This window comes from Epinephelus lanceolatus, chromosome 1, assembly GCF_041903045.1.
Source record: "Epinephelus lanceolatus isolate andai-2023 chromosome 1, ASM4190304v1, whole genome shotgun sequence".
NCBI classification, from domain to species: Eukaryota; Metazoa; Chordata; class Actinopteri; order Perciformes; family Serranidae; genus Epinephelus; species Epinephelus lanceolatus.
In genome coordinates, this window is record NC_135734.1 from 38,947,214 (window position 1) to 38,973,376 (window position 26,163).

Here is a 26,163-nt window from a genome sequence, read left to right on the forward strand (position 1 = left end):
GACACAGTGTCCCAGAACGTCGTCAACCAATGTACCCAGAGTACCTTTCACATCATATCTGGATGAGCAAAGTCCATGACCAAACGTATGCAACAATATGTGACGAGGCAGAAGTGAGAATGTATTGGTACAACTAAACAGTGCTAAAATATACTGACATATAGATGGACTGAATTATTTCCAACAACAAAAATCTAGTTCGATGGGGGGAGGTCTGTATTCTGGTATCAATGCCGTATCTTGCATCAGTAGCTGCCCAAACGGGCTTACAAGGCAGATGACCAGTTTGGATGTACATGGGTGTTAGACTTCATACACAAGGTATAGGAAAACACATTAATAAATTCTGCATGCCTTCGTACTTGCATAAAATAAACTGATCGCATATTGTTAAGTATGAGAGTATTATCCAATTTCCCATGCTTTATAAATAAAACTAGTCCACACTAAGTCCAACTTCTCATTTTCATTTACCAAAAATACCTCAGAATTTCCGTTCTGCATTGTTACAAAGGTGCACACAAGTTATCATATAAAGTATGTATGTACACTCAGAGCACAGGCTGAGATGGTCACAGAGCTCGGATGAAATACCAAGTCCCTGTCCTGTCCACACAGTCCTCAGAAAAGGTCTCATCAAAATACCACCACCATCTGAACTTCCTAGCTTCTCCTTGAAAAACAATACATCTTTGCTGGATAAAGAACAAACAAAAAAACGCACACATCTTTCATCAATCAAGATTAAACTCCTCCTGTTGCACAAATTGGGGTTACAGCAGTAAGTTTGTGGGTTTTAGAAGAAGCTGCTGTCTTTGGGTGATGGTGTTTATCACAATGAAAATTCACATGAGACGCTGACTAAACAATATTATCTTCCACCTGCTCATTAGCAGCAACCATCTTGAAAGAAACAATACTTCTAAAGGAAAATGTACTGACAGATGCATTTGCGCTCCTCTTGGATTTTGTCATACAAGGCTCCATGCTGTGCGGTGATTTACACACAAGATTCTTTACAACAGAGCTGTGAAGCAAAATCTGCTCTGATGCAGATACTGTACACAACAGAAACTCCCCTGCATCACCAAAATATAATGATTTCATCTAATTCAAGTTCATAGAAGCTTTTATCAGCGTTTGTCATTGTGCTAGTTTTGAATGAGATGTTAAGATGTCAATGTCAGGAGAGACACGAGTGACAAAAACAAAGCTTTCACTCATCAGTTCCACTTTATATATTTCCTGTCCAATAAAGCTGTGCTCCGACACAATCCTTTTTGATTATTTTACATTTGTGTGATTATACTCTTCTGGTCTTTGCCTATGCTAAATCTTATCACTTTCCCTGCTGGGAAGACCTAATTTCCCTGAAGGAATCGATAACTCTCGCTCAATAACCTAATCTAAAGACTAATGCTGCTGTGCGCTGCCACCGGCTACATGGCTCTGGTAATCCAGATGCCAAATGTGCAAATCAGGGAAGGCTACAGATTTTGCTTTCCCGCTGAATGTCATGACTGAAGTAAAACAAATGAGGTATTTCCAGTTGTAGGTTTTGACAGTGTAGGCAGATAAATAATACATTTTATCCCTGGACAGGGGTCCAAATGTAATAATTAAAAATGTCCAGAGCTCTCATAGTGATAATGCTGCCATGAACTGCCAACAGAATTCCTGTAAACATGATCAGCATGGGACAAATAATCAAATTTGGGAACTCTTCCCACAAAACAGGTTTGTCTGCCACTTTTGTGCTTTATTTCCAAATGTTACAGGATTATTTTCAGATGCAGTGACATTGATTTCTGTGGAATAATCACTTAAGAATCCAGTAGCCGAGCCTAAGCAGTGGCAGCCTCTCCAGCTGACTAGGAAAAAGATTTTCTGTAGATGTTAAGCAATAAAACGCGGAGGAAACAGATGTCACAGTTCTGTCCACACTGATTAACTGCCAACTGACCTCTGGGGGGGGTGTAGTGCAAAAAATTCCACAGCTATAAACACAACATTTCTGTAAGATATAATATAAAGGATGCAGGTTCTTACTCAGAGCAATTCAGATTCTTGAGATGACACATAAAGAAGTTATGTGAATCAGAGGTTGCTGTTCTTTCTTGCAGAGGTGGTCAGTGGAGATGTTTTAAGACTACACAGCTATTTCCTAGAAAGACAAATAAATTAGATGCCTTTTTGTGAAGCACAGCCCACCCCACCCCCAAACCCTCCCTCTGGGGAATCAGTGTCCCATGATCAGAGTTAGAAAACAAACTGGCCTTGGCACAAACACAAGAATGACATCTGGTGAAGCTGCTTTTCTTTTTTTAACTGTACAAGCAGTTAAAACCAAAACCAATAACAACAGATATAAAATAACTACTGTAATCTCATAATGAGAATACTGAAATATATGTATATACTCTCAGTTGCCAGTTTATTAGGTACACTTGTTAAATCTTATGCAAACCAACACAAAAGCTCAGTCGTGAATTCTACGTTTATAAAGACAGTAATGTTCGGTGTTGGCTGGCGCTGTCAGAGAGGGATTACAGTAACATTAAGCAACTTTTTTTTACCTGAAAATAACAGCTTCAAAGTCATTTAGATTGTAGTCTGACTCATAACAGGGAAAATGGCACCTCTGTTATTCCCACTGCACGCCTTTAATGCCTGTTCTTGAACTATGTAACTTTGGTGAGTGGGTCGGATCTCCCGGGGGACAAGCGTTAACACTTTATGGCTCTGCAGCTCACACCTCCAGCTAGCTCAGCTGTTTTACATTGCTTTTGGTTTTGTTGTCTCAGTGATTTGTTATGATGTTTTCTTTTGATACTATGTACAATTGGAAACCAAGATAAAGATTTTTTTCTAACAGCTAGCTTGGTATTCTCAACACGTCACAGTAGGAGGTTGATGGAGGAAGAAAGGAAGAGGTTAAGACCAAGTAAGAGCCCCAACAAGAGCAAATTAAACAACCAATACAGGGCTGCAAAGTGTTCACACTGTCCTGACGTGAGCTGTATTGATTTGTCTCATGGCTAAAGGGAAAATAACAAAAATCTGACACTATAGTGTACATACATCCCTGCAAAAGTTTTGAAAGACTGTGACAAGCTGTAACCTTATCAGTGTCTTTTGTGCAGGGTGTCTACAGGTATCAGACACCCTAATTGAAGGCTTTTTTAGACCAGTTCATCACACTTTTTGACAAAATTTAGGACAGATTTTGGACAAATCATGTTTTACTTAGTTTACTAGCGCAGGTAAGCACTGCAGACAACACTAGAGTCCACCGGTTACACTGGGTATTAGAGTGAGTTTAGTCAATCTACATTTTGCCGACAGGTAAGTGCAGGTATGAAGTAAAATGACAGTATTATAGTTTCAAGAATATTTGTAACATTATAAATGAAAGCTTTTACATTGAAAGGCTTCACTCATTTTCACAAAAAGAAATTAAAAAGTGGATAAATTAAATTTGACGAAATGTTTGTAGTAGTTAAGACCTCACAAATTCAAATTTAAGGATTTTTAATGACTTTAAAGGCCTTATTGTTCTAACATTGAATTTAAGACTTTTTAAGGACCTGTAGACACCCTGTTGTGGCTTATGTCTTAAAGGGCAGGTCCAAAACTGACAATGGCGTTGCGTGGCGTGGTTTTGCTCAGCGCAGCCAAGAGTGACAATGGAAAAAGGGTATTTGATTGGGAACTGAAGCTGTTGTATCGCCCTCTTGAAAGCCACCGGACTCCATTGACACACAGTAATTCTACCTCAGAGCACACAGGAGTTGCTGGTCTACTGCAGTTTAGTTTGTTTCTTACTGTTTAACTTTCAGAACCAAACTAACGCGTCCAAGCAGTGCGTGGGTTTATATTTAGCAGTGACATCATGTAGAAACCTACATCAGGTAACATGGAATAAGGGTTTTGGAAGAGCCTAGGAAAATAGCGTTTTAATGCTAAAACACACATACTTTGACCAAAATTTGAATTTGTTGATTTGAATACAGAAAGAACCTGAATGGAAAGCTACAGAATGATATAAAAACCTCCTAAAATAAATAAAAAGCACCTTTAAAATGTACACATATATACAATAGATAACATTTGATATTTAAAAAAAAACTACATACGTGTATACAAAACTTTAATTTGGCTAAGTTAGTCTTTATCTCATGAATATGAATTTTCTGCCTTGATAGATCTAAAATCAGTCATTAGATTCTGTTTCCTTTTACCTCTGTTTAAATATACAGCCGTTACTGACATGTCAAACATTGCTAATTAACTCCTGTATTTATTCTGAAGTATTTGTTTGTTTAGTTTGCTTAAAATATAACTTGTAATTTTAATAGTCTCTGCCATAAGTCATTTCATTCACAACCACATCATTGTATTCTAATTAAAGATACCAGAGAAAGAAACAGGTTGCCATCAAATCTTTATAACACTGAATAATACAATGTGTAAGCCTCGTCCGATGATGATAATGTGGAGCCGTTTAGAAAGTGCTTAGTGGAAGCTGAGAAAATCTTATCCCTCTGACAGAAGTGATATTGATATGTCCTAATGAAGAGGAGCTGTATGGATTAGTTACAGAATTGTAATCCAGATTAGTTGCATGAGCTGTCCAATTTACATTATTGTCTTACGTTGCCTAATTGAAATCCTTTCCTTTTTAACAGTTGGGGGAAGACAAAGGCAGATTTAAGTATCTTTTAAAATCAAATCCTTTATCCTCACAACCCTGTTAACAGTTTCAAATGAGCTGTTCCCAAAATTTCTCAAGCCATGGAGTTATTATACACCTGATTTGGGTTTGTTACATCAGTTCCTATTTCACAAACCTGTTTAATTTGTTGTTTTTAATTATTCCTGTGCTGTAAACTGATAATCTCCTGTTACTGAGTGCAACGTGACTAACAAGGAATTTCATTTAAGCTCCACTTTTAGGCATGTGACAACACGGCAGCCTATTGATTGGATGCAAATGTGTTATTGATCTCTTAAAGTCAGTATTCTCTTTTTTTATCTCTTTGTTTTAATTTTCCATGTAATTACGCATATACTGCATTAGCATAGTAGCCACCGACTTTATCTGTGCGAATTTCTGATCGCCTTTTGTGGCCGATTTGTGCAACATTCACCGGGTTCTTCAGGATAAATGAATCTGCAGCGTCTCCCGAAACCTCCCCCACACCTTAATCCATTGCCTTGGTTTGCTGCTCTCTTGGTTTGATGAGCAACACTGAGGTTTTGTGCAATCTGAATCATTACAGCGAGAATATGATTTGTCACGTTCTCTCTTTTTTTTTTAAGCATCACATTTCAGAGATATATAGTACCCTGCAAGGCAACAATAGACCATAAGTATTGAGAGAAAACATAAGATAGCAAGAAGACTCGACTTAACACTATCTAAATATTGAATGGGAAAATATAAGTCAGTTATCATCACATAAGACAACAGGCTTTGAGGTTGAACGATGCTGCGCTTTAGCCAATCACAATGGAGGGGGCGGGGCTGAGATGTGCAGGTGTCCCCAGGAAATGTGTACCTACAGAAACGGCAAGCTCCGCATCCATGGCGACCGCTCCACCCAAAACACTGTCTCGTCAACGTGAAAAACATGGACAACAACACAACTTACAAGTATTGTGCATCCACCAGCACACCTTCCACTCTTCAGGACAGGAAAAAAAAGGGCAGTAGCGGCAACGTTTTTACCGCCGTTTGGTTCGAGTTGCAGGTAGGAGTGTAACACTGGGGGCACTGCCGGAAGTGAAGGGGGTGAGCGATCCCCGAGGCCCCTGCACTTCCGTTTTTTTTGTTTTGTTTTATTTTTAACCAATGGATTTCCAGATTGGTTAACTGGTGACTCTAAATTGTCCATAGGTGTGAATGTGAGTGTGAATGGTTGTCTGTCTCTATGTGTCAGCCCTGTGATAGTATGGTGACCTGTCCAGGGTGTACCCCGCCTCTTGCCCAGTGTCAACTGGGAGTCAAGTTAAGCAATTACGAAAAATGAATGAATGAAAGAATTAATCATTCTGTTTGGAAAAATACCAAAGGGGATGGTTGGATTTAAAGATAAATACCTTATTAGAATACTGACGCTATCTACTCTTAAACTCTTAACAAAAACTGGTTACGTTTTTAAGCCCGGTCTCACTCCGAAGTTGTCGAAATCCGACGCTTGGGCAGTGACTTGCGGTGTCAGAAACCAACGAAAAAAGGCGTCCTTTAACATCAGCATGATACGCGGCTGGTTGTCATTATAGTTTAACAGTGCTCTGCGGCACCAGGGGGAAACGCAGCGGGATAAGGACAAAAGTTAAGGTGATAATAAAGTGCTTTAGTTGTTGAAAGAAAAGGAAGACTGTGTACACATTAAATTTCCTGTGAAAACTGAAGTGTATTTTCATAGAAGACAATGCATATAACAGGCAGAACTTAACACGGCGTCCCAGAATGTCAACAACCAACACACCCAGGGTACCTTGCATGTCATATGTGGACATGGAAAGTCCGTGACCAAACGTCGATATGTGATGAGGTCAGAGTGAGAATGTGTTGGCCTTGTGGAATAAGTAAAAGAAATGAAGCAGTTAACATGAAATCAGAGGGAATCTTAGAATGAGACGCACATTGTGGGGCCAAATGGCAAGCAAACTGTTAACCCTATCATTTTGACAATTTGTTGCAGGTTAATTGGTGACTCTAAATTGCCCATAGGTTTGAATGTGAGGATGAATAGTTGTCTGTCTCTATGTGTCAGCCCTGTGATAGTCTGGCAACCTGTCCAGGGTGTACCCTGCCTCTCGCTCAGTGTCAGCTGGGACAGGCTCCAGCGTCCTTGCGAGCCCCAACAGGATAGGTGGTTAAAAGGAAATTTCGGTTTATTTCAACCTGTCTCCTATCGTCCTAAATTTGTTTCAAGTGACTAGTGACATAAAAATAATAGTTAGCATGTTAGCACGGTATGAGATCGCTGCTTGTTCTCGCGATATTTCGGCCGCGCTTTGGAAAGCAGAGCTAGGTGGTAAACAAACATGGCACTACTAAGGTAAGACAACACGTTTACATGTCGTTTTCTATATGTTCTCTGACATTTATCCTAACAATATGAGGCGGTCTTTGTGGAAAAAAAGCTTGTTTAGTGGACTAACTTTGCACTTGAAGGGATGCCCGTTCACTTACGTTTTAACAGGTCTGACGCTACTATGCGCCCCAGCTGTATCTAGGCTAACGGCTAACATGCTAACTATTATTTTTATGTCACTAGTGACTTGAAACAAATTTAGGATGATAGGAGACAGGTTGAAATAAACCGAAATTTCCCTTTAAGGAAGATGAATGTTGTTTTGTTTTTCCTTTATTTGTGCTTTCTTTACTCATGTTGTTTAGAGTTTAAAAAAAACCAAACAGTTTTTCTCTTTATTTGAATATGTATCGATGTACATTAATATTAAAATGCTCCCATATGGGAAAATAACTTCACTTGTGTTTACCTTTAAGTTAAACACAGCATGATGAAAGGTTACCCACCATCTCTACAGGGGACTGTGTCTAATACTAGAGATCAAAGATCAAGCAGCAGGCAGTCGCTTAAGGAAATTGGCTTGTGCAATATCTGTGCATTAAGAGAGACACATAACCATTATGTCAGTGACAGCCGCTGAGTGAAAGGGAGAGTGAGGGGGGGAAGCGAGTGGAGATGAGTGATGATTATTCAGCCATTCGCCGTGCCCAATTAAGCAATGACAAGTAATTGTTTAAACAAATTGCAACAGGACATATCTGAGGCACTCAGGGGTCATTTGTGTGATGTTGAATAATAAATAAAGACATAACTGGCTGACACGTCTCACCCGGGTGTGAACTAGAGATTAAAAAGGCCATATGGGTAGAAGCAGGAACATCACTAAGTGTGCTGTGATCCCTTCCCTCAGTGACTGCAGCTATTTAGAATACAGATGTTCAAATGTCCCCCTGTTGCTCTGTGTGGAGACCTGTTTTTCTCTAATCTATTCACCACACCCTGCCACGATTCCGCATCAATTTTCCTTTTATCCTTTTAAAATGTACATCTGGTGATATTCTGTATGATTCTCAGTGTCATCAGATTTCAGTAAAAAGCCTAAAACTAACAACGATTTCATCTTGATAAAGGTGATTTTTTTTCTGGTGTTATCAAGCTCCATTGTTACTGAAAACACATGCATGAGTCATGCTGTTACACTGGGAGTCACTGACACTCATTATGATGAACATGGGCACTGTGGTTAGTTTCAAGTGGAGCCCACATACACCATCTTGCTGCTGTAAATGTTTTGCTTAAAATCAGACAGAATTGAAAACTTATTACACTTCAGTCTGACAGTGTGTCCATTCTAACTGATTTCCTCTGGGAAGATTCGATTTTCCCTTACCAACCAATGGATCTGCCTGAATCTAAAATCATTTTACTGTAAGTCCACACTGATGATTAGCCATGCCAATATACCCGTTTTGCTGGGGTCTTAAGAGTGGAGCTAAGTGAAGTAAAAACAAGATACGATGTCAGATTATATTTAGAGGACATGTCGATGGGAGGAGTAAAATGTTTTGCATGTTGAGAGAAAAATGGTCTGTTGACATATGGCATAAACCAAAAGTATGAACTTACTGTCTCATAAAGAATAGCTACAGCGTGTAACCTTATGTGAAGTATAATCTAAACAAAAGACAGCAATCCCTATGTGCACAGTTGTGCTCAGGGACGTTACCATTAGCCTTAGAGACTGGAAGGTTTAACGCCACCCCAGAGGAGGACAGAATTTGTTTGTTGTGTAATTTAGGTGAAGCTGAGAATAAGGTTCACTTCTTGTTTTACTGTTCTGTGTATGAAGACATAAGGAATGTACTTCCCAGTAAAATGATGTCTATTTATGTTGATTTCTTTTGGTTGGATGATCATGAAAAATTTGAATTTTGTTTCAGAAAGAAACAAGAACCTTTTCTGTGACTGAATTTCTTTGCCAGGCCTGGGATAGAAGAAGAGCATTCTGTTTCTGGACTGAGTAGTTAAATAACATGTACTTTTGATTGTTTCTGCAATATCATTGTAATGGTGTCTTGTAAACCAATGAGGGTTGGGCACATGTAAGGGTGCATGACAATCAGACACTTAGATAATATAGAAAACAAGCCAATTTTGCCCTCCAAGATAATGCGTGCTAACTGCGCTAAAAACAGATAGGAAATCTGCAACGACAACAAAAGACAGCGACTGTGTTGTATTAAGATGCTGTGAGCTGCACATTCAACATTTCTAAGCAGAAGTCAGAAAATAACGTTATCTCAGAGCCTGACCAGAAAAGGTCTCTCTTCCTGCCTCCGCCTCACTCAGACTCACCCTGGGTCTGGGTTTACAACTACCTGTACCAGAGAACAGCATGACAGCGACGAGCGCTCACCCTGCAGCTAAATCTCAGGACTGAAAGGTAGTAGTAGTACACTGCACACTCAGTGACAAAAAAAAAAAAATTAATCAATTAATCAAAAAAACAAAGACTCTCTGTCGACTGAGGGGTCTCTGACTGATGATTTGAATCTTCTACTTTCAGGGGGGCAGCCCCACTTAATAGCCGTGTCTATCTTGTCGACTGACTAATCATTAATACCCCTGTGGCACTCATTGAATTGATATTTATTTTAACCAAGAAACCGCAATTTCATGTCACAACATCAGACGAATCAGTCAACTCGGTGGAGTTATCAGATTCAAAGGTCTGGACCACGGCAAGTAAACTCTAACTATAACCCCAAATACTGAATGTGTTAATCAGCGGCTGACAATATTCCCCAACAAATCCACTGGCCAGCTGTGACTCAGAGGTAGAGCAGGTCGTACACTAATTGGAAGATCAGCGTTCGATCCCGGGCTCCTTCAGTCCACATGTCAAAGTATCCTTGGACAAGATACTGAAACCCAAGTTGCTCTCAATGGCTGTTCAATCAGTGTGTGAGAGCATGTGAATGGTTACTGAGCAGCAGGTGGCACCTTGAATGGGAGCCTCAGCCACCAGTGTGTGACTGTGTGATTGAATGGATGAATGTGACATGGAGTGTATAAAAGCACGTTGAGTATTCGGAAGACTAGAAAACCGCTATGAAAGTCCACAGGTCCATTTACCACAATTTCTTTTTAAAGGTCCAATGTGTAGGACTTCATGGCACCTAGTGGTGAGGTTGCAGAACTGAAAACTCTCCCGTGTGTCAGGCATGTTTAAGAACTACAATAAGAAAATGAAATGGCCCTATCTAAAGCCACTGCTTGATTTTTCCATTCTGGGTTACTGTAGAATATGGCAGACTCCATGGAAGAGGAACCGCTCCATGTGTAGATATAAATGGCACATTCTGAGGTATCGAAAACACAGCGATTCTCATTTTCAGGTCATTATGAATTGTTCATTGTTCTGCTGGTAGTTGCCCCTAAATCCTGCATGCTGAACCTTTAAGTAACACTTGCTATAAACGGCATTACCCAGTTGTTTTAGGAACTTATAAAGCCCTTTAAAAGAAGTGATGAGATTTGCGTCTTCAGTAAGAATGGGCTTGTGGCAGCAGACTAACACATTGCTGGTTTTGGTCTTTTCATAGATCTGTTGACTATGAGAAAACATGTAGAATATTGCCAGTTTTATCCTTAATAAATTATTCACAGAAACAACTTCTGATGAACCCAAAAGATCTTTCTTTGTGAGAATCAGTTAATACAGTATAATTAGGCTCCAACTTCTTCTTCGTATTGTACTTTCTGTTGCCAGGCATAACCCCAACCCAGTCTAATATTGTCTGTTCTCGGTATCTAGAAATAAATCACCCAGGAGCAATGCAGAGTTGTTTGTGTTCCCCTTTTCTTCCTCTTCATTTTGCATTCCCCACATGCGCTGATTCATCCAAACTCTGTGGCTAATGCTTGTAATCCTCCTCGTCAAACAGGGATGCCAGTTACTCCATTAGCAGGGTTTCTCATGTTGATGTCAGGCAGGCCATTGGTTTGCAAGGGGAATCTTGTTAGGGTTCTTATTGACATTGTGTTTCATTAACTTGATTAATGACATCTATTGGGGCACGCTCCACAGTAATCAACATCTCTGCAGAGAGGGGCTGTCTGCAGTCAGAGATGGGACTCTCCTGCCCACACATGACTGGCCTCTCTCTGTGTCCTGTTTGTTTCCAAAAGGCTGCACTCAAAAAGAATCCTATATTCATAAATACCAAAGTAGCAAGCAGTGAGAGAACATTAAGTAGACCCCAGATAACCATTATGAACTTTCCATTTCAGAAACTGTGCGTGTGTTTCAGAAAACAGGCCCTTTGAAAATTAAAGAAATAAAGCATCTTGTGTCCATACCAGGCAGGAATACATCACTTAAGATGCTCCTACTAAATTATTTGGTGATATAAGTGCTCATTGTCCTGCTGTTTGCTGTGATTTCTTCACCATTTAAATATAATTACAAGACGCACACTGCCAGGAAAGCTGTCTATTAGACTGGCACTAAAGAAAAGGTCAAGAAAAGGTTTTTGTACAATGCCACTTTTAAAATCCCACACACCACACTCTAATTTAAGTGTATTACACTGTCAATAGGATAGGTTCTGGGTAAACATCTGAAGGACAAAAGACTCTTGCACATTTTCACACATCTGATGTTTCCTAAAGTGGTTTGTTCAAAGCAAAGGGATTTCTTCCTCCATGTCTGTGCATCCTACATCTGCTCTCGTATCTCCCTTCAGGAAGAGTGACATCCAGGGTCAGTGCATGAGAGATGAGAAGCTGCTCGGCCTCAAACACCCCGAGAAGGGGAACACTGAAGGCCACTGACTCCCAGCTCCAGGCGCTGTGTGCCAGCGAAGAAAGATACAAAAGCAGAGATCAAAAAACCCCCACCTGGAATTCATATTTACCTTTCATCATCTGCTTCTTACCCATATTGTACTCAGTTATATTTTCTAGCGCTCTTAAGGGAGAGAGGGGAAAGCTGTGCTGGTGCAACTCCAAGCAGGTGGCTGCTGGGCTGCCAGGGTTGTGTCTGCTGTGGGAGCTGACTCAGATAATTTGCCTTTTCGGCTTATTTTCTTGGTACGCTTTGCTCACAACAATGCAAAGTAAGTGTGCAAGTACAACAGTGAATTAAGTCAGTATATATGCAGTGAAATAAAACGATGTAATATCCTGCTGCAGGATATAGATGTGGTGTATGTTACATAATTATACGTCTTAGTTAATCACTTATTGGTCACTCACACTTAATCTTAAGTATTACTTTATATAAGCATTTGTGTAAGTGGTGAACTAGCGTTGAACTGTTTTGGCAGCTTATGGGCCAGTAACGTTTGTTTTTGCCAAAACTGAAGTTTGTTTTCGCCAGACTGTGCCCTCAGCATAATGCTTGGCTCTGAGGGTGAAATGTGAACTTGCTGTTTTTGAACATTTCTGGAATTTGCGAGATTTTATATCCTTTTTTTTTTTTTTTTTACCAAGAAATGTCATTACAAAAAAATTGCTATCACGTAAGTTCAGTGTCTGCGGCTCTATTAAAAAAGCCTGCCTTTCTTAAAACACCAATCAGCTACCCTGAAGATTAACTCAGCTTTTGTTAGGTGTTAATAAAAGTGTTTCTTGGAAAGATCTTCATCTTCTGCCGTCATCTCTCCACTAGACTGAATAAATACTGCCTGAGGACACTGCTGGAGAACATTTCAATTAAGAGATCAAACTCGGTGCCGATCACTTCACAGGAAAATATGTGATAACCAACATCTGTTGATTTTTCAGAGCAACATGCTTGATTTAATTTGATAAGTTTTGATTGGTAAGATGTTTATCCACTCAAAAATGGAACAAACCTGGAATGAACTTTATGATGGATGACGACAAAGCTGGATTTTTTTATGAAAAAAACAATATGATAATCAGTCTCTCTTGACTACAAAGAACGCCACTATGCAAGGTACTGCACATAAGGGTTACACCTGGTGATTACTTTCATATAATTTGTCAGATATTTTTGATAAATCGTTCTTTAAAAAATGAAGGTAATAGTGCACCACAATATTTTTGATCACACACCTGAATATTGATTTTTCCATAATATTGCAGGGTTGACTACTGATGTTTTAACAAAATATTTACATGAGAATTTTGCTAAAAATATCATCACTAATGTGGATATAATGACTGAGTGGTCAAAGGCAAATTATAGAACAGTCTGGTAAGCTCAGATAATTACACTTCACGGTAATGCAGTGAGTGTCTGAGGAAAAAGTAAACACTTAACAATATAACAGTATCCAAAATCTAGAAAGATATCTAGTCTCATATCGATAGAATATCAATAAACTGCCCAGCCCTAAACTTAATTCCATATTCCTATCAAGGTGACATCATCAAATTCCTTGTTTTGTCCAGTTCATACCAAAGATTTACAACAAGACCAAACTGTTTTCGAGAATGTTGCAGAGAAAAGTTTCAGTGGTGTGAAATTACCGGTTTCAGCTCAATTCAAGCCGGCTGATGGTGTCACCTGCAACTCCGCTGGTCAAGTCGCTGACAGCTGGTTTTAGAACGAAAAGCTGGTCACCTGTTTCCAACAGCCAATCGGCTTGTAGTGAAGTCTGCTGGCTCAAAATGACCACAGACGGCATGTTTGCTTGCTGTGGGAGTCGGACGGTGGGTCTCTGCTGCTGCTGCTGCTCACATTCTTACTAATTAATGGGCACTGCTTACCTATATTATTGTGGCATATTTATCATGAATACAGTCCATCAGATGCTCGTTTTGTTTCTGTTTTTCACTGTTTCATCACTACTACAAACGCAACTGTAGCCAGTATCTCACTATCACTATCCTCATTCATATTTTAAGAAGCTACAAATTATATTCAGCTACAAAATAGGCCTGAAAAGCATCGGTGTGACCGATGGTAGAACCTAGGAACAGCGAATTGACCTATGGATATGCCCCGCCCTCAAACACGATGAGCCAATCACAGTGCGTATAGCCATTCCAATACACTCGGACAGTCTTTGCCTGGACGTCCATTGAAATGCATTACAGAAAGTCAGTTTCGTTCGGTTCAATGACCTTTTTCTGAGATTTGAAGTTTAAAAATGGTCAAACGGTGTGCATGGGGTACATGCAACTCCGACACAAGGTATCCTGAGAGGCTGGGCGACGGGGTGTATTTTTTACCCTTTCCTAAACCACATGTCAACCGAGAAAAGTGTCTCCTTTGGATAAAGTTGTGTGGTAACGTTAGACCACAATATCAACTCAACGTGAATAAGATTAACAATGATGTCTACATCTGTTCTAAGGTAAGTCAACATCGTGTTTGAGGCAACATATTGTCACTTTGCTGGAAAGAAATATAAAGTTATCTTTAACATCTCTAGCTAACGTTAGCTAAAGTTAGCCTAACGGTAGATCCTAGCTGCGTTGTTCATCATGTCACCTTGTTTGCTGGGAGTTCATTAGCCTATTTTGTTCTAGTTTTGTACTTTGGTGATCGTACATCATTGTTAGCTGTTGTCCAAAGGGCTCTAGTTAAGCTAACGTTAACTTCTGGAGCTTAGCTTCATTAACTTATCTGTAATCGCAGAGATAACAAAGGTTGGCAAACGTTATGCTGAATGATTCAGTGTAAATACTGTAGCACCAAATTAACGGAGAGACACTCTTGGTAAAGATGGTAAAAAGGCTGTTATCCTTTTCTCATATTCTGAGCCAAAAACCTTAACTTTAGTGGCACTTTAACTTGTTGTCTTTGATGGCGACAGCAACGAAATGTGGTTTATCCCGCTTACACTGGGACCTTTGGCTTTTGGGCTTGTAATTTAAGCTTTTCATCGACCTTCTCCACAATAAAATGATTAATATATCCCTCCAATTCATAGTTTAGGCCCTTTTGGTTACTTCTCAATGACATCTGATTGTTATGTCCCCAAAAATCATCATTTCCCTCCTGTGAAATGCCGTGTACTGTGACACCTGCCATAGCGCCAGTCACTGAATGTTGATATTTTGTCTGAGTGAGTGAAGGGGGGGCGTGGCTTAGCCATAGGTCAATTGCAAGTTGTTGCCCATTTCATTTCATCATGCCACAAATCTTAAGTCTGAACTGTGCTTGACCAACCTGATGGGACGAAAAGCAGAAAATCCTAAAAATCATACTTAAAACTATTGATTGGGATGGGAAGGTTTTTGTTTAAAACTACTTATTAATTGTCAAAAATATCTGCTGAATATTTCTACTTTTTCACTAATCGATTAATCCACTAGCCATTCCTATCAAAGATTAATAAATAATCTTCTGTAAATTTGCAACTAGACTTATAAAAGAGACACTCGGTTAATATACAAGGAGAGTATTGAGGAAGTTACATTTGACAGTATTCATACCAAGTTTCTTAACTGTGTGAATATAAAATACTGTAAGCCTAGAAAGTCTACAGATTGTTATGTACTCAGTCTATCTTAAAGGTCCAGTGTGAAGGATTTAGTGGCATCTAATGGTGAGGTTGCAGATTGTAACTAAAACTTCTCCCATGTGCCAGATGTGTAGGAGAGCTATGGAAAGATACGAATGGCCATATCTGGAGCCAGTGTTTGATTTGTGTGCTCTGGACTACTGTAGATACTTATGTAGATATAAACGACTCATTCTAAGGTTACAAAAACACAATGTAGTTTCAGGTGATTGGACACTAATGAAAACATAGTTATGAATATTATATTCTTTTTCTGGCAATAGATGCCTCTACATTTTACACAGTGGACCTTAAATGGTTAAATCTTTAACTGCAGTATATTTGCTGTTTATTCTGCAAAATAAGGATTTTTTTTTTATGGAAATGTTAAAGGCAGCTAAGTGGGATCAAAGCATTGTTTATTTGAAAAAATGTGCGACTTGGATTGTGTTCAGGTATTAGTTGTTCATTAATGTTGGTTTTAAAAAGCCTTGCATCTTTAAGTGATGTGCATATAATTCGTTTCCTCTTTTTAAGGCAGCAAACGAGTTCCATGATTTGGAAACTGGACAAAAAGCAACATTAATCATGGATTTACCCTTTAAAGTTCTCTCCTGGAGCACAACTCATCAGGTGGAGATGATCATTTAGCGCTGTTATGGATTGTCTTTGATTGCACTGAATATAATCTCTAAGTAATGTGTGACACTGTAGGTTATTAGCAGTGTTTTCATTGTTTCACCCATGCATGACACTTTAAAATAATTGCACCTCAGACCTTAGGTAATGTATTTGACTCATCAGATAGATCAGAATTTGCAGAGATGTGCATTTCCTGATTTTTCAGCCCTGATAAAATCCCTAACATGTTTTACCCGGCATCACTTATTTTCCCATCCCTCAGCAGCCCCTGACTTGCGCCCAGGCGATTAAGTGCTCAGAGAGTGACAGACATAATTGATGAGCAACCACAGCCAAGCTGGTCTCATTCTGTCCAGGCACGGTGCAAGCCGGAGACATGACCGAGGCACCTTAAAGTCTCGTCCTTTTAATTACACTCGTACTTTGCCAAACAAAACACTCAAACTCCCTTGGAACTCCTTCAATAGAGTAATTTGTTGGATTGGGGTAAACACAAAAGGAAGAGGATACAAAGCCTTGAACAGAGGGCCAAATGAAAAAATTGTGTTCTGTGTGATATTTATGGGAAAAGCTCTATTTCTTAAATACAGCCTCTTTTTTTCTCTCTACCACAAAAGGCTGTCTGAACCCGTACAGTTGATTTTTTAAACACACTGAGGTCTGTCAGATGTTGGTTTTCGTCTTGGGTTACTGGGATTAATGGTTTTGAAATAAAATCAAAACCATTTCTAATGACTGATTGAATTGATTTTTATTTTATGTCATGCACACAAACATGTGCCCAACCCTCGTGGGTTTACAAGACACCATCACAATAATGTTGCAGTGATCAGTCCAAAGTACTTGTTTTGTTACTGGTCAGTCTCCAGACAAAGTACTTTGCCTTCTATCCCAGGCCTGGCAAACAAATACTGCCAAAAAAAGGTTCTCCTTCTAAAAAATAATTCTTATTTTTCATGGTAATCCAATCAAATCAACATAAATAGAAGTAATTTTACTGAAAAGTAGATCCCATATGTCTCCATATACAGTACAATAACATGTAAAATGAAACTCATTGTTACACAACAAACAAAGTCTGCCCTCCTCCGGGGTGCCATTAAACCTTCTAGTCTCTAAGGCTAAACATAATGTTCCTGAGCACAACTGTGCACATAGGGATCTTTGTCTTTTGCTTAAATAGATAATAGCAAAGACATGGTTCCAATCCTGAAACCTAAATTGGTTCGGTATATGTAAGCATATGTGTTTTGTACTCTTAATTTGGTGTAAGAAGCAATTTTTGATGACTGGGTGAAATAAAAACTCCAAAACTCAATACGAACTCTGAAAGACAACCCTAGCATACTGTCAACTTATCATGTTGTTCAGGCTAATTGCTGCAAACAACTGCCTACATACACATCCAGCAGACTCAAAGCAAAATGAGCAACCCATTGGAGTCAATCTTCACCAACTCCTCAGAAAACGTCTGCTAGTTGCTCAAGGTTGAGCAAAAACTAGTTCAACTCAGCTCTGTGTCATTTTTGGGCAGGTGGTGTTCATTTAGCTTGTTAGGAAATGGCTGCCTGCAGTTTTATATTGGTGGGTCGGGTGATGAGAGCCATGGCACTCAAACATGTACAGTCTGTGTTTGGGCAGAAGAACCAAAACAAAGGGTTGAAAGATGCCAATACCCTGCTACACTGGACAGAGAAAACCAGACTTTTTCAACTGTCATCAACAAAGCAGACAAGCTCACATTTTAACCAGTGTTTGCTCCGTACAGCAGCAGCAGAGCTGCAGCAAAGAGTAGCAGGAGTCAGATTTCCCTTCAAGTCATGAGAGTAAGGAGAGTTAACAGACAGGCGGAGGATTTGGTGTCAAAGTCAAAAACAAAAGTGCCTATTTGGCAATATCTCTGATTTAAACCCAATGGTAATAGGAAACCTGATAACATTGGAAGTAAAAGGAGCTTGTTGCATCACTAAGAAGTTGGAAGTGCACAGTCGGTCGCCTGCAGCTCTTCATCTAACAGCTCACTCTGGCTGCTCCTGACTGTTCCATTGCTCCCTGGCATATTTCAAACTGATCTGTTGTCAACACATCCTGAAAATGACTGTTGTCTTGTTTAGTATTTTGTCACGAACGATAGCTGTAGTGCTAATCTCACTGACAAACACAATGCATCTCCTGTGACTACTTCATGATAAAGGTCAGCTCTTGTTTTGACGGTGAAATACTTTGAATGTGAAGCCGCAGCAGAAGGAAATGTTTGGTTTGCATTAGCAGTAACTTAATTCAGCACTCTAAAGACAATGTCATGTCTTTTCTTGGTTAATGTCCAGCATTATCAATAATCAGGTGTCGTCATTGGGCGCCCCATAGCTCAGCGCATGTACAAAGGCAATGTCCTTACCACAGCGGCTGTGGGTTTGATTTCAACCTGTGGCCCTTTGCTGTATGTCACCCCCTTCCTCTCTGCCCATTTCATGCTTAATCTGTCCTGTCAAATAAAGGCAAAAACCAAAAAATAATCTTTAAAGATTAATCAGGTGTCATCATTAGTTAACTATGAGAAGATATCCTCACCGTGGCAACCCAATGATGAAAAACAGGGGAAAAAAGGCTTGCACATCCCTGTGCCTGATGAAGAGAGTGCTGGATCAAAGAAATGTCTGGTAAAGTAGAAACAAATTGATCCACACAACAAGTCGCTTCCATTAGAAGATTTTTAATTCTGTGTTGCATTTCAAGCCAGCAGCTCCTGCTCAGACGTCTCAGTGTCCTTATAATGAAGCACAATGCATTCCTGTCCTGTGTTAGTTCCCATGTTTAATCTATAGTTTTTAACAGCACTCTCATCTGTCTCTGCACTGTTAAAAAGGGTGATATCAATGTTGCACAACGTGATTTTGCCAAGTAGGACATGTTCCTGGATCAACATCCCACATTACGTTCCTGGACCAACATGCAATGTTCAACCAATGATCAACCAATCACAACCCTCTGACATCATCAGTGTGCTGCTTCTTTGTGCTTCTTCAGAGCTAAGCTTCCAAAAGTAAGTTAGTAAAATTAAACAAAATCCTTAATAACATTAAACAAAAACCTTGAAATCCACTGCAGGGTTAGTGAGTTAGCTTGCTAAGTAGGTAGGCTATGCTAACAAGTAAGTTTGCCTATAGGCTAGAATATTCTTCATTAACGGAGAGTGGTGATAATAATATAATTTTCAGATGTAAATACCTGTGATTAACACATTTTCCCTCCTTTTTCAAATTGACTATTTAAAAACATACTCGTTAGCATAGGCTACCTAATTGGCAAGCTAACTTGCTACTATTCTAGTCTATTGGCAAGTTTACTTGTTAGCATAGCCAATGTAGTTAGCAAGCTAAACTAATTAACTTTGCAGTAGCTCATAAAATCCTCAGTAACAATGAACAAAAACCTTATAAGCTACTGAAGGGTTAGCTTGCTACGCAGGTTGGCTATACTAACAAGTAGGCTTGCCAATAGGTGAGAATATTAGTGAGTTAGCTTGCTACATAGGTAGGCTATGCTAACAAGTAAGCTTGGCTATAGGCTAGAATATTAATTGACAAAGACTGTGGATAATATAATTTTTCAGCTGTAAATACCCGCACTTAACACATTTTTCCCTCCTTTTTAATCTTCTATTAAAAACGTAGCCCACCTACAGTAGTTAGCAAGTTAACTCACTAACCTTGCAGTAGCTTATAAGGCTTTTATTCGTTGTTACTGAGGGTTTTATTCAATAGTGCTAGCGTCAAATTGGAAAACTGGCTTAGCTCTGAAGAAGCACAAGGGAATTTGGAAAGAAGCACAGGAGCAGCACACTGATGATGTCAGAGGGCTGTGACTGGTTGACTGCAATGTTGGTCCTGGAATGTGATGTGGGATGTTGATCCAGGAGCATGACCTTCTTGGCAAAATCACATCATGATATTAATGTTATTTCTAAAAAAAAAATATGTTAGTGGGCCTAGAAATGAAAGTAGAGGTAAAGCCCTGATTTTGTGTGCATAACTCTGACCTGTAGTGTCAGTACAGTACAGTTAATACCTGATTGTCTTAAGAACTGTGAGCACTGTCAAGTAATTTTCATAGTAAAAGAAATGTTATTTATGATTATCACATTTATTTAAAACTGTGTTATTGTGGCACATTTTGTGGTTCTCCGTCTTCTGTTGTGTGTCTGTAACTCATTGTTACTGCTGCCCATCTTGGCCTGGACACTCTTGAAAATGAGGCTTTGCTGGTTAAATAAAGGATCAATAAATACATTTTTAATAACAATACAGCAGTACTGTGGCAGAGCAGGTCCAGTGCAGACACTGACAGGAGACTGCAACTCCTGCTGATGTACTTCTTTCACTGCACAGCCGGAGAAGAAGGTGACTAATGGTTGTGTAAGACTGCAGCTGATCTTTGGATCTAATGGAGCTTTAAAGCCACATCATAAGCAAATGTGTAACAAATAGATATCCTGCGAGTTGTGACGGTAGATATTAAAGTCTGTAATCGACCTCTGGCTGTTTGCATGTTCTGGGATCAAATCTAACATTTGACCTGACTAATTGATTTTTGCGTGCATGTCTTCGAGCTTTACCGATTTTCTACAATACAGAATGTTCGCACTGGGTAACATCTTCCCACGCCCGCTGCTAGACTTGCAGTAATGATATATGAGGCCAAGTGTACTCACCGTCCTCCCGAGACTTCTGAATGAAAGCATCGACGCCGCTCTCTCCGTAGTTTCCCTCTGAGGCCACTGTGGAAACGTAGTTCCAGCGCATGGCCTTTACAATGTCCACCATGGCCTGGGCCTGATAGGTGTCTGGAGGCACCACGCGTGAGAAGAAGTCGTAGCGGGTGTTGTCACTCAGCTCTGGAGCTGTGGAGGCGTAGCTCACCTGGGGTATCTGCACAGGAAAGAATATTGATAACAGCATGAGCTTCAAGTAGCTTCCAGTGGAAATAGTTTTGGGAGGGAGTGAAAAGTATTAGGGCTAAGAAAGTTTATCTGTGTAGCACCTTTCAACAACAAGGCAGTTCAAAGTGCTGACATAAGACATAAAGGCATTGAGACTAGATAGAAAAGAAACACGAAGCAATATAAAAAGACAAAATAAAAGGACACAGAAATTAAAGAAGATAAATCAGAAAAAGAGATTAAACAGGGGAATACAGTGCGGTGCAAGATATGAATAAATAGTCCCACATTTAATTTAATTCAAGGAAGCAGCAAACAAAAAAGTCTTAAACCTTGATTTGAAAGTACTGAGATTTATTGCACCCTAACTTTTCTGGGACTTTGCTCCAGATATGTTCAGCAGAATAACTGAACGCTGCGTCTCCGTGTTTAGTTTCGACTCTGGGGACAGGAAGCAGGCCCGTCCCAGACCAGCTGAGAGGTCTGAACAGTTCATTATGTAGCAGAACAGAAATTTATTTTGGCCCTGGAACATGCAGAGCTCTGTAGACAAACAGTATTTTTTTTAAAGTCCATTATTTGACAAACAAGACCATGGTGTAAAGATTTGAGAAATGAGACGTGAGTGATCCACTGTGCTGGTTTTGGTGAGGACAGCTGCAGCTGTCTGAATGACTTTTAAGAGTGATCTATAAAGATTATAATAATGAAGATAAAGATGCGTGGGTGCGTTTTTCTCATTCCTAGTGAGACACTGCCCTTTAATTGTTGATATATTCTTTAAGTGATGTTAGAGTAATTTTGTAATTGTCTAAATCCATGACTACACAAAGATTTCTGGCTTGGTTTGTGGTCTCTAACATTAGCGACTAAAGCTGGGCTCTGGTTTTTAATCACTCCTCTTTGGCTCCAAAAGCAAGACTGTCTGTTTTATCTTTGACAAAAGAAAAATGAGACATGTATGGGTGGGGGGAAAGAAATCAATGCTTAGATGTGCTGCAATGCGGAAGATGCGATGAAGCTGTTGGAGGGTAAAACGAGCAACGTAACGACTGTCAGGACTCTGCCTCTTCATTCCAAAAGTGCAGCTGCAGGCTACCAGTAAGCTATGCTGTGTTGTCTGTAAAGTATTGTTTAATTTTTCTTTGTAGGCGGGCTGGAGAGACAAAAAAAAAGAAAGAAAGAAGCGCTGTGCCGAAGTCAATAATGGTCTGGAAAAACCTGCTGTTTATTCATGTTGGTGACATTCTTAGGTAGACAAACATGCATGTAAACACAACGGGTAATGTAAAGGTCAGTTAACTTCTTGATACACCTGCTAAGGGGGCTGGTAGTTGAAAAAAATCAAGCATATTTTTGACCAGCCAAAATAAAAAAATGCCTTTCTGTGTCATATATATGTTTTTCCAGTACATTTAATTAAGATAGAAAGGTACTACGTTGGATACAAAATTGAAAAAGAGGCCAGAGCCAAATCTGAAGCAAATCATCACCACAGTCTATATGTGAATAAGTTACCTCTGGTACACAGCGATGCACTGTATATAACTGGGGCTTTTATTGTGAAAGGTAAGAACGGAAAGTGAAGCTAATGCGCTGCTGCTGACAATGTGGGAGGCAAGAGTTTGACGTCTTGATTCAGACACAGGGCCTCCATGCTAATATTTCACTGCATTCATAAGTATGGGCGCAACACTAGGTAGCAGCAGACCAGTGGTGAGTGATAGTTTAGTGGATCGGCTGATGTCCCATATGGTAAACAGTGCCGAGAAACTGAGCTTGAGATGGTCAGTTATATGGCACCAATTAGACGCACGTGTGTTTGTTTGCCTTTGTTTGACACAGACAGCCTTGGACAGTAGTTCCCAACTGGTGGGTCACAGTCCAAAAGTGAGTCGCGGGTCCATTCTGAATGGACCCCAAGTGACTCGCGAATGTGTCAAGTACAGTGAATTTCCGGCACATATCTTTTATTTTGAAGTGCTGCTTCCTGCTGTAGAGTGAGTGACTAACGGACAGCTACTTGACAGAGACAGCAAACTAGCTCGACAACATGGCCAAACACAAGTATGATGCTGAATATATTAAACTGTGTGGACTTTGAACTGTTGACTAAGGAGAAATCTGGACCCAGTGGCTGAACCAGTTGGGATCCACAGGCCTAGGAGCAACCTATGAGCAGCAGAGCCCCTAAATGACACCAAAATGCAGTAGAAACTCTCAGAATGGTTTTACTCACATAAGTATTTTGTTACAAATATTTACCCACCAGTGTGGCGGACAGCCTTCTGAGATTTACTTGCCAAACAAAAAAATCTACCTGCATTTGGCGCTTGGCAGGAGTTCATTTCAGACCCTGATGACAGGCCTATGAGCCTATTTAATTCAATTTAATGTCTACATAAATACATTTGAGAGATGAACATGAAGTATATCCTGAACACTTTGTACGCCATCACCCGGAGACTAAGGTTGGAGCTGGCAGAGCCGACAACGGAGCAGAGCAGCAATCAGCAGTAATGTAAACAAATGAGACCAGCTGACCGATAAACATGGCAGCATTAAACAATAAACAACTCTGTGGGATAGAAAAAAACTTTGTCAGTCTGTTTCACTTCAAAAAAAAAAAAAAAACCTGCACTCCGCTCGCTCAGTATTTTGGCTTTCCCTGGAGCAAAGGGTGCAGCATAGAGGTCGCGCTGCTGGAGACAAAATGTTTAAAACAACACAGTGACGCACACCCCCTCATTTTGTTATTCGAACACAGGCGGGAGACTGTGAGGTGCTTTCAGATTAATTGATTCATTAATTAATGCAGTTAACTTTTTAAAATAAAAAGCCTGTGGACCATTTATCTTAATTGCCACTTGTATTTCATACTGTATTCCAGTGGAATCAGGACTCCAGTAAATGGTTGAGCACAGAGGATAGCCGAAGAGAGCCAGAGACTAAAATTGCTATTCATTCAGTCGAGAATCGATTTTGAATCTAATCGGACACCAAAGACTCACATCAAATCATGAGCTTCCAAAACATTCTCAACCCTGGAGACAAGTAGAAATTAAAACCATTTTTTCAGTGAGAGGCCTGACAACATCCAACAAGCTTCCTTCCTTTCGAGACTCAAAACAAAGCTACTGATCCTGAACCCCCGCCGAGGCTTTAAACACCCAGCCTCAGTGCTCCCTCACACTGCAGCAGGCTGCTCAGTTCACAAGCTGAGGCGATGAGCATGTCAGCCTCATGAGTAGGGGTCACTTGCTAAACATAAACACATCTTAGCATGGCCTGTTGTACACACCACAGAATGTGCTGTCTTCGCTGTAGCATCTTACTTTGATAAAAAACGATCCACTGCTACAGGGTACGCAGTAGTAGCTTTTATAATAGTAACACTTTGTAAATGCAAGAACTTGCATCATGGCAGGCTTCTGTTGCTCCCTCCGCTGCGAAGATGTTAGTGATGCGTGTGTTGGAGAAAGAAAAACATTACATAAGGAACTTAAATATAAAAATAAATGGGTCAGCTCGAGCACGAAGCCTGTCTTGAGTGACCATAATTTTAGATTTTCTGGTGGTGGTGGTTGTGTTTCAACACAGGGGGCTGTTTTCGTGGGATTGCACTGTGTCAGTTTTTGTAATAGGTAAACTGTGTTCGTGCAAATGGGATTTTTCATCCCTATGGCACACAGTGATTCACCAAACAGACGGCCGGGGTGTTTCCTGGTAATGACACACAGTGTGCCTTTTGATGAGGATCTGTCGTCATGTTTTTGTGTCTCTGAACAAAATGAGGAGAAGGTGCACTCAGTGATACATGATCCTAATGAAAAACAGCCCTGTTTTCCCTCTAGATGCCTCTTTGCCACATGGCATGCGACATTTCATTATCAGAGACAGCAGACCTGTAGGCTGGGGGACACACCACACCACACACACACACACACACACACACACACAGATAACCCTTGATATTAAACATCTGACTTCAAGGCAACGTCCTCCCACCAAGATGAACACTACTGTGGCCCAGCTCTCTTATTTGAGTCAAAATATATAAATAAGAGCTGAACGGGAGTTTTATCTTGACTGGCCTTTGGCCACAGATTGGCTATGATACAGGACATGTACAAAGAGGGAATACAAACTAGAAAAGAAGAAGGAATAAAATGTGTAGAACAGTGGAAATGCAATACAACATCTGGATGATACTAATGAGTATGCACATGCGTCCTATGTGTAAGCGTGTTAGTCATTTTGGTCTATACTCTGCATTTGGTAGCTTAAACACTGCTAACAGGGCAGTTTTTATCCACATGCCGGGGCATTTAAGGCATTAATATAGACCCTTTTATTTTTAGTAAACAGTATGATGTTTTTTCATGGGCGGGGCTTAGCTGGAGCCAAAACAATTCTCCACAAACATTACCTAGTGCTAGCTAGCAACTTCTGTTGCCTTGTTTTAGACAATGGAGGAAGATGATGCGAGTGGTGTGTCCAGAAATATTCATTCTGTGAGTGTCCGAGTGTCAGAGCTCACTTTGGCACAAACTGGACCATTCGTAAATTCAATGCGCTGTCTGAATGTATCATTCGGTTATCTAGAGCACATCAGACTCTCTGAGTCTCTGCACTCTGTCTGGGGAGACGGATCAGCAGAGTGCCAAGCAGAGTGAATGTGTGATTAGCTTAGCTGCTCGTTAATTCATGTAGAAATAGAACGCTCTGTTTCTTCGACCAACAGGGCTCTCATTATAGTGTAGAGCATCAGACTGAATTTACGAACGCACCATGTCAGGTCACTCACTCTGTGAGTGTTACTTGAAAAATTAAACACTGACCAACAGGACCAGACTGGCCGACCCGTATGCTCTCACTCAGTGGAAGGATGATTGACAGGATTGCTGAAGCTTTGTGGTTGGTTACTATGCCAATCTTACAAAGGAGGATGAAACTTAAAGGGTTTCCTCCAGTTAGTTTTGCGATCAAGGCTAACGTTAGCTAATGTGCAAAAAAGTTAGTGTTACGGAGTAATCCAGTATTCTTCTTAATA

General features: G+C 40.1%; 1 protein-coding gene across 1 annotated transcript in view; it reads right to left on the reverse strand.

Moving 5' to 3' along the window:
• LOC117257486 (metabotropic glutamate receptor 4-like) overlaps window positions 1-26,163 on the reverse strand; it is a 284,509-nt gene that overhangs the window by 114,826 nt on the left and 143,520 nt on the right. The window contains exon 3 of the mRNA XM_033627717.2: window positions 20,883-21,099. Coding sequence (XP_033483608.2) covers window positions 20,883-21,099 — 217 coding nt within the window. The remainder of the gene's footprint in view (window positions 1-20,882; window positions 21,100-26,163) is intronic.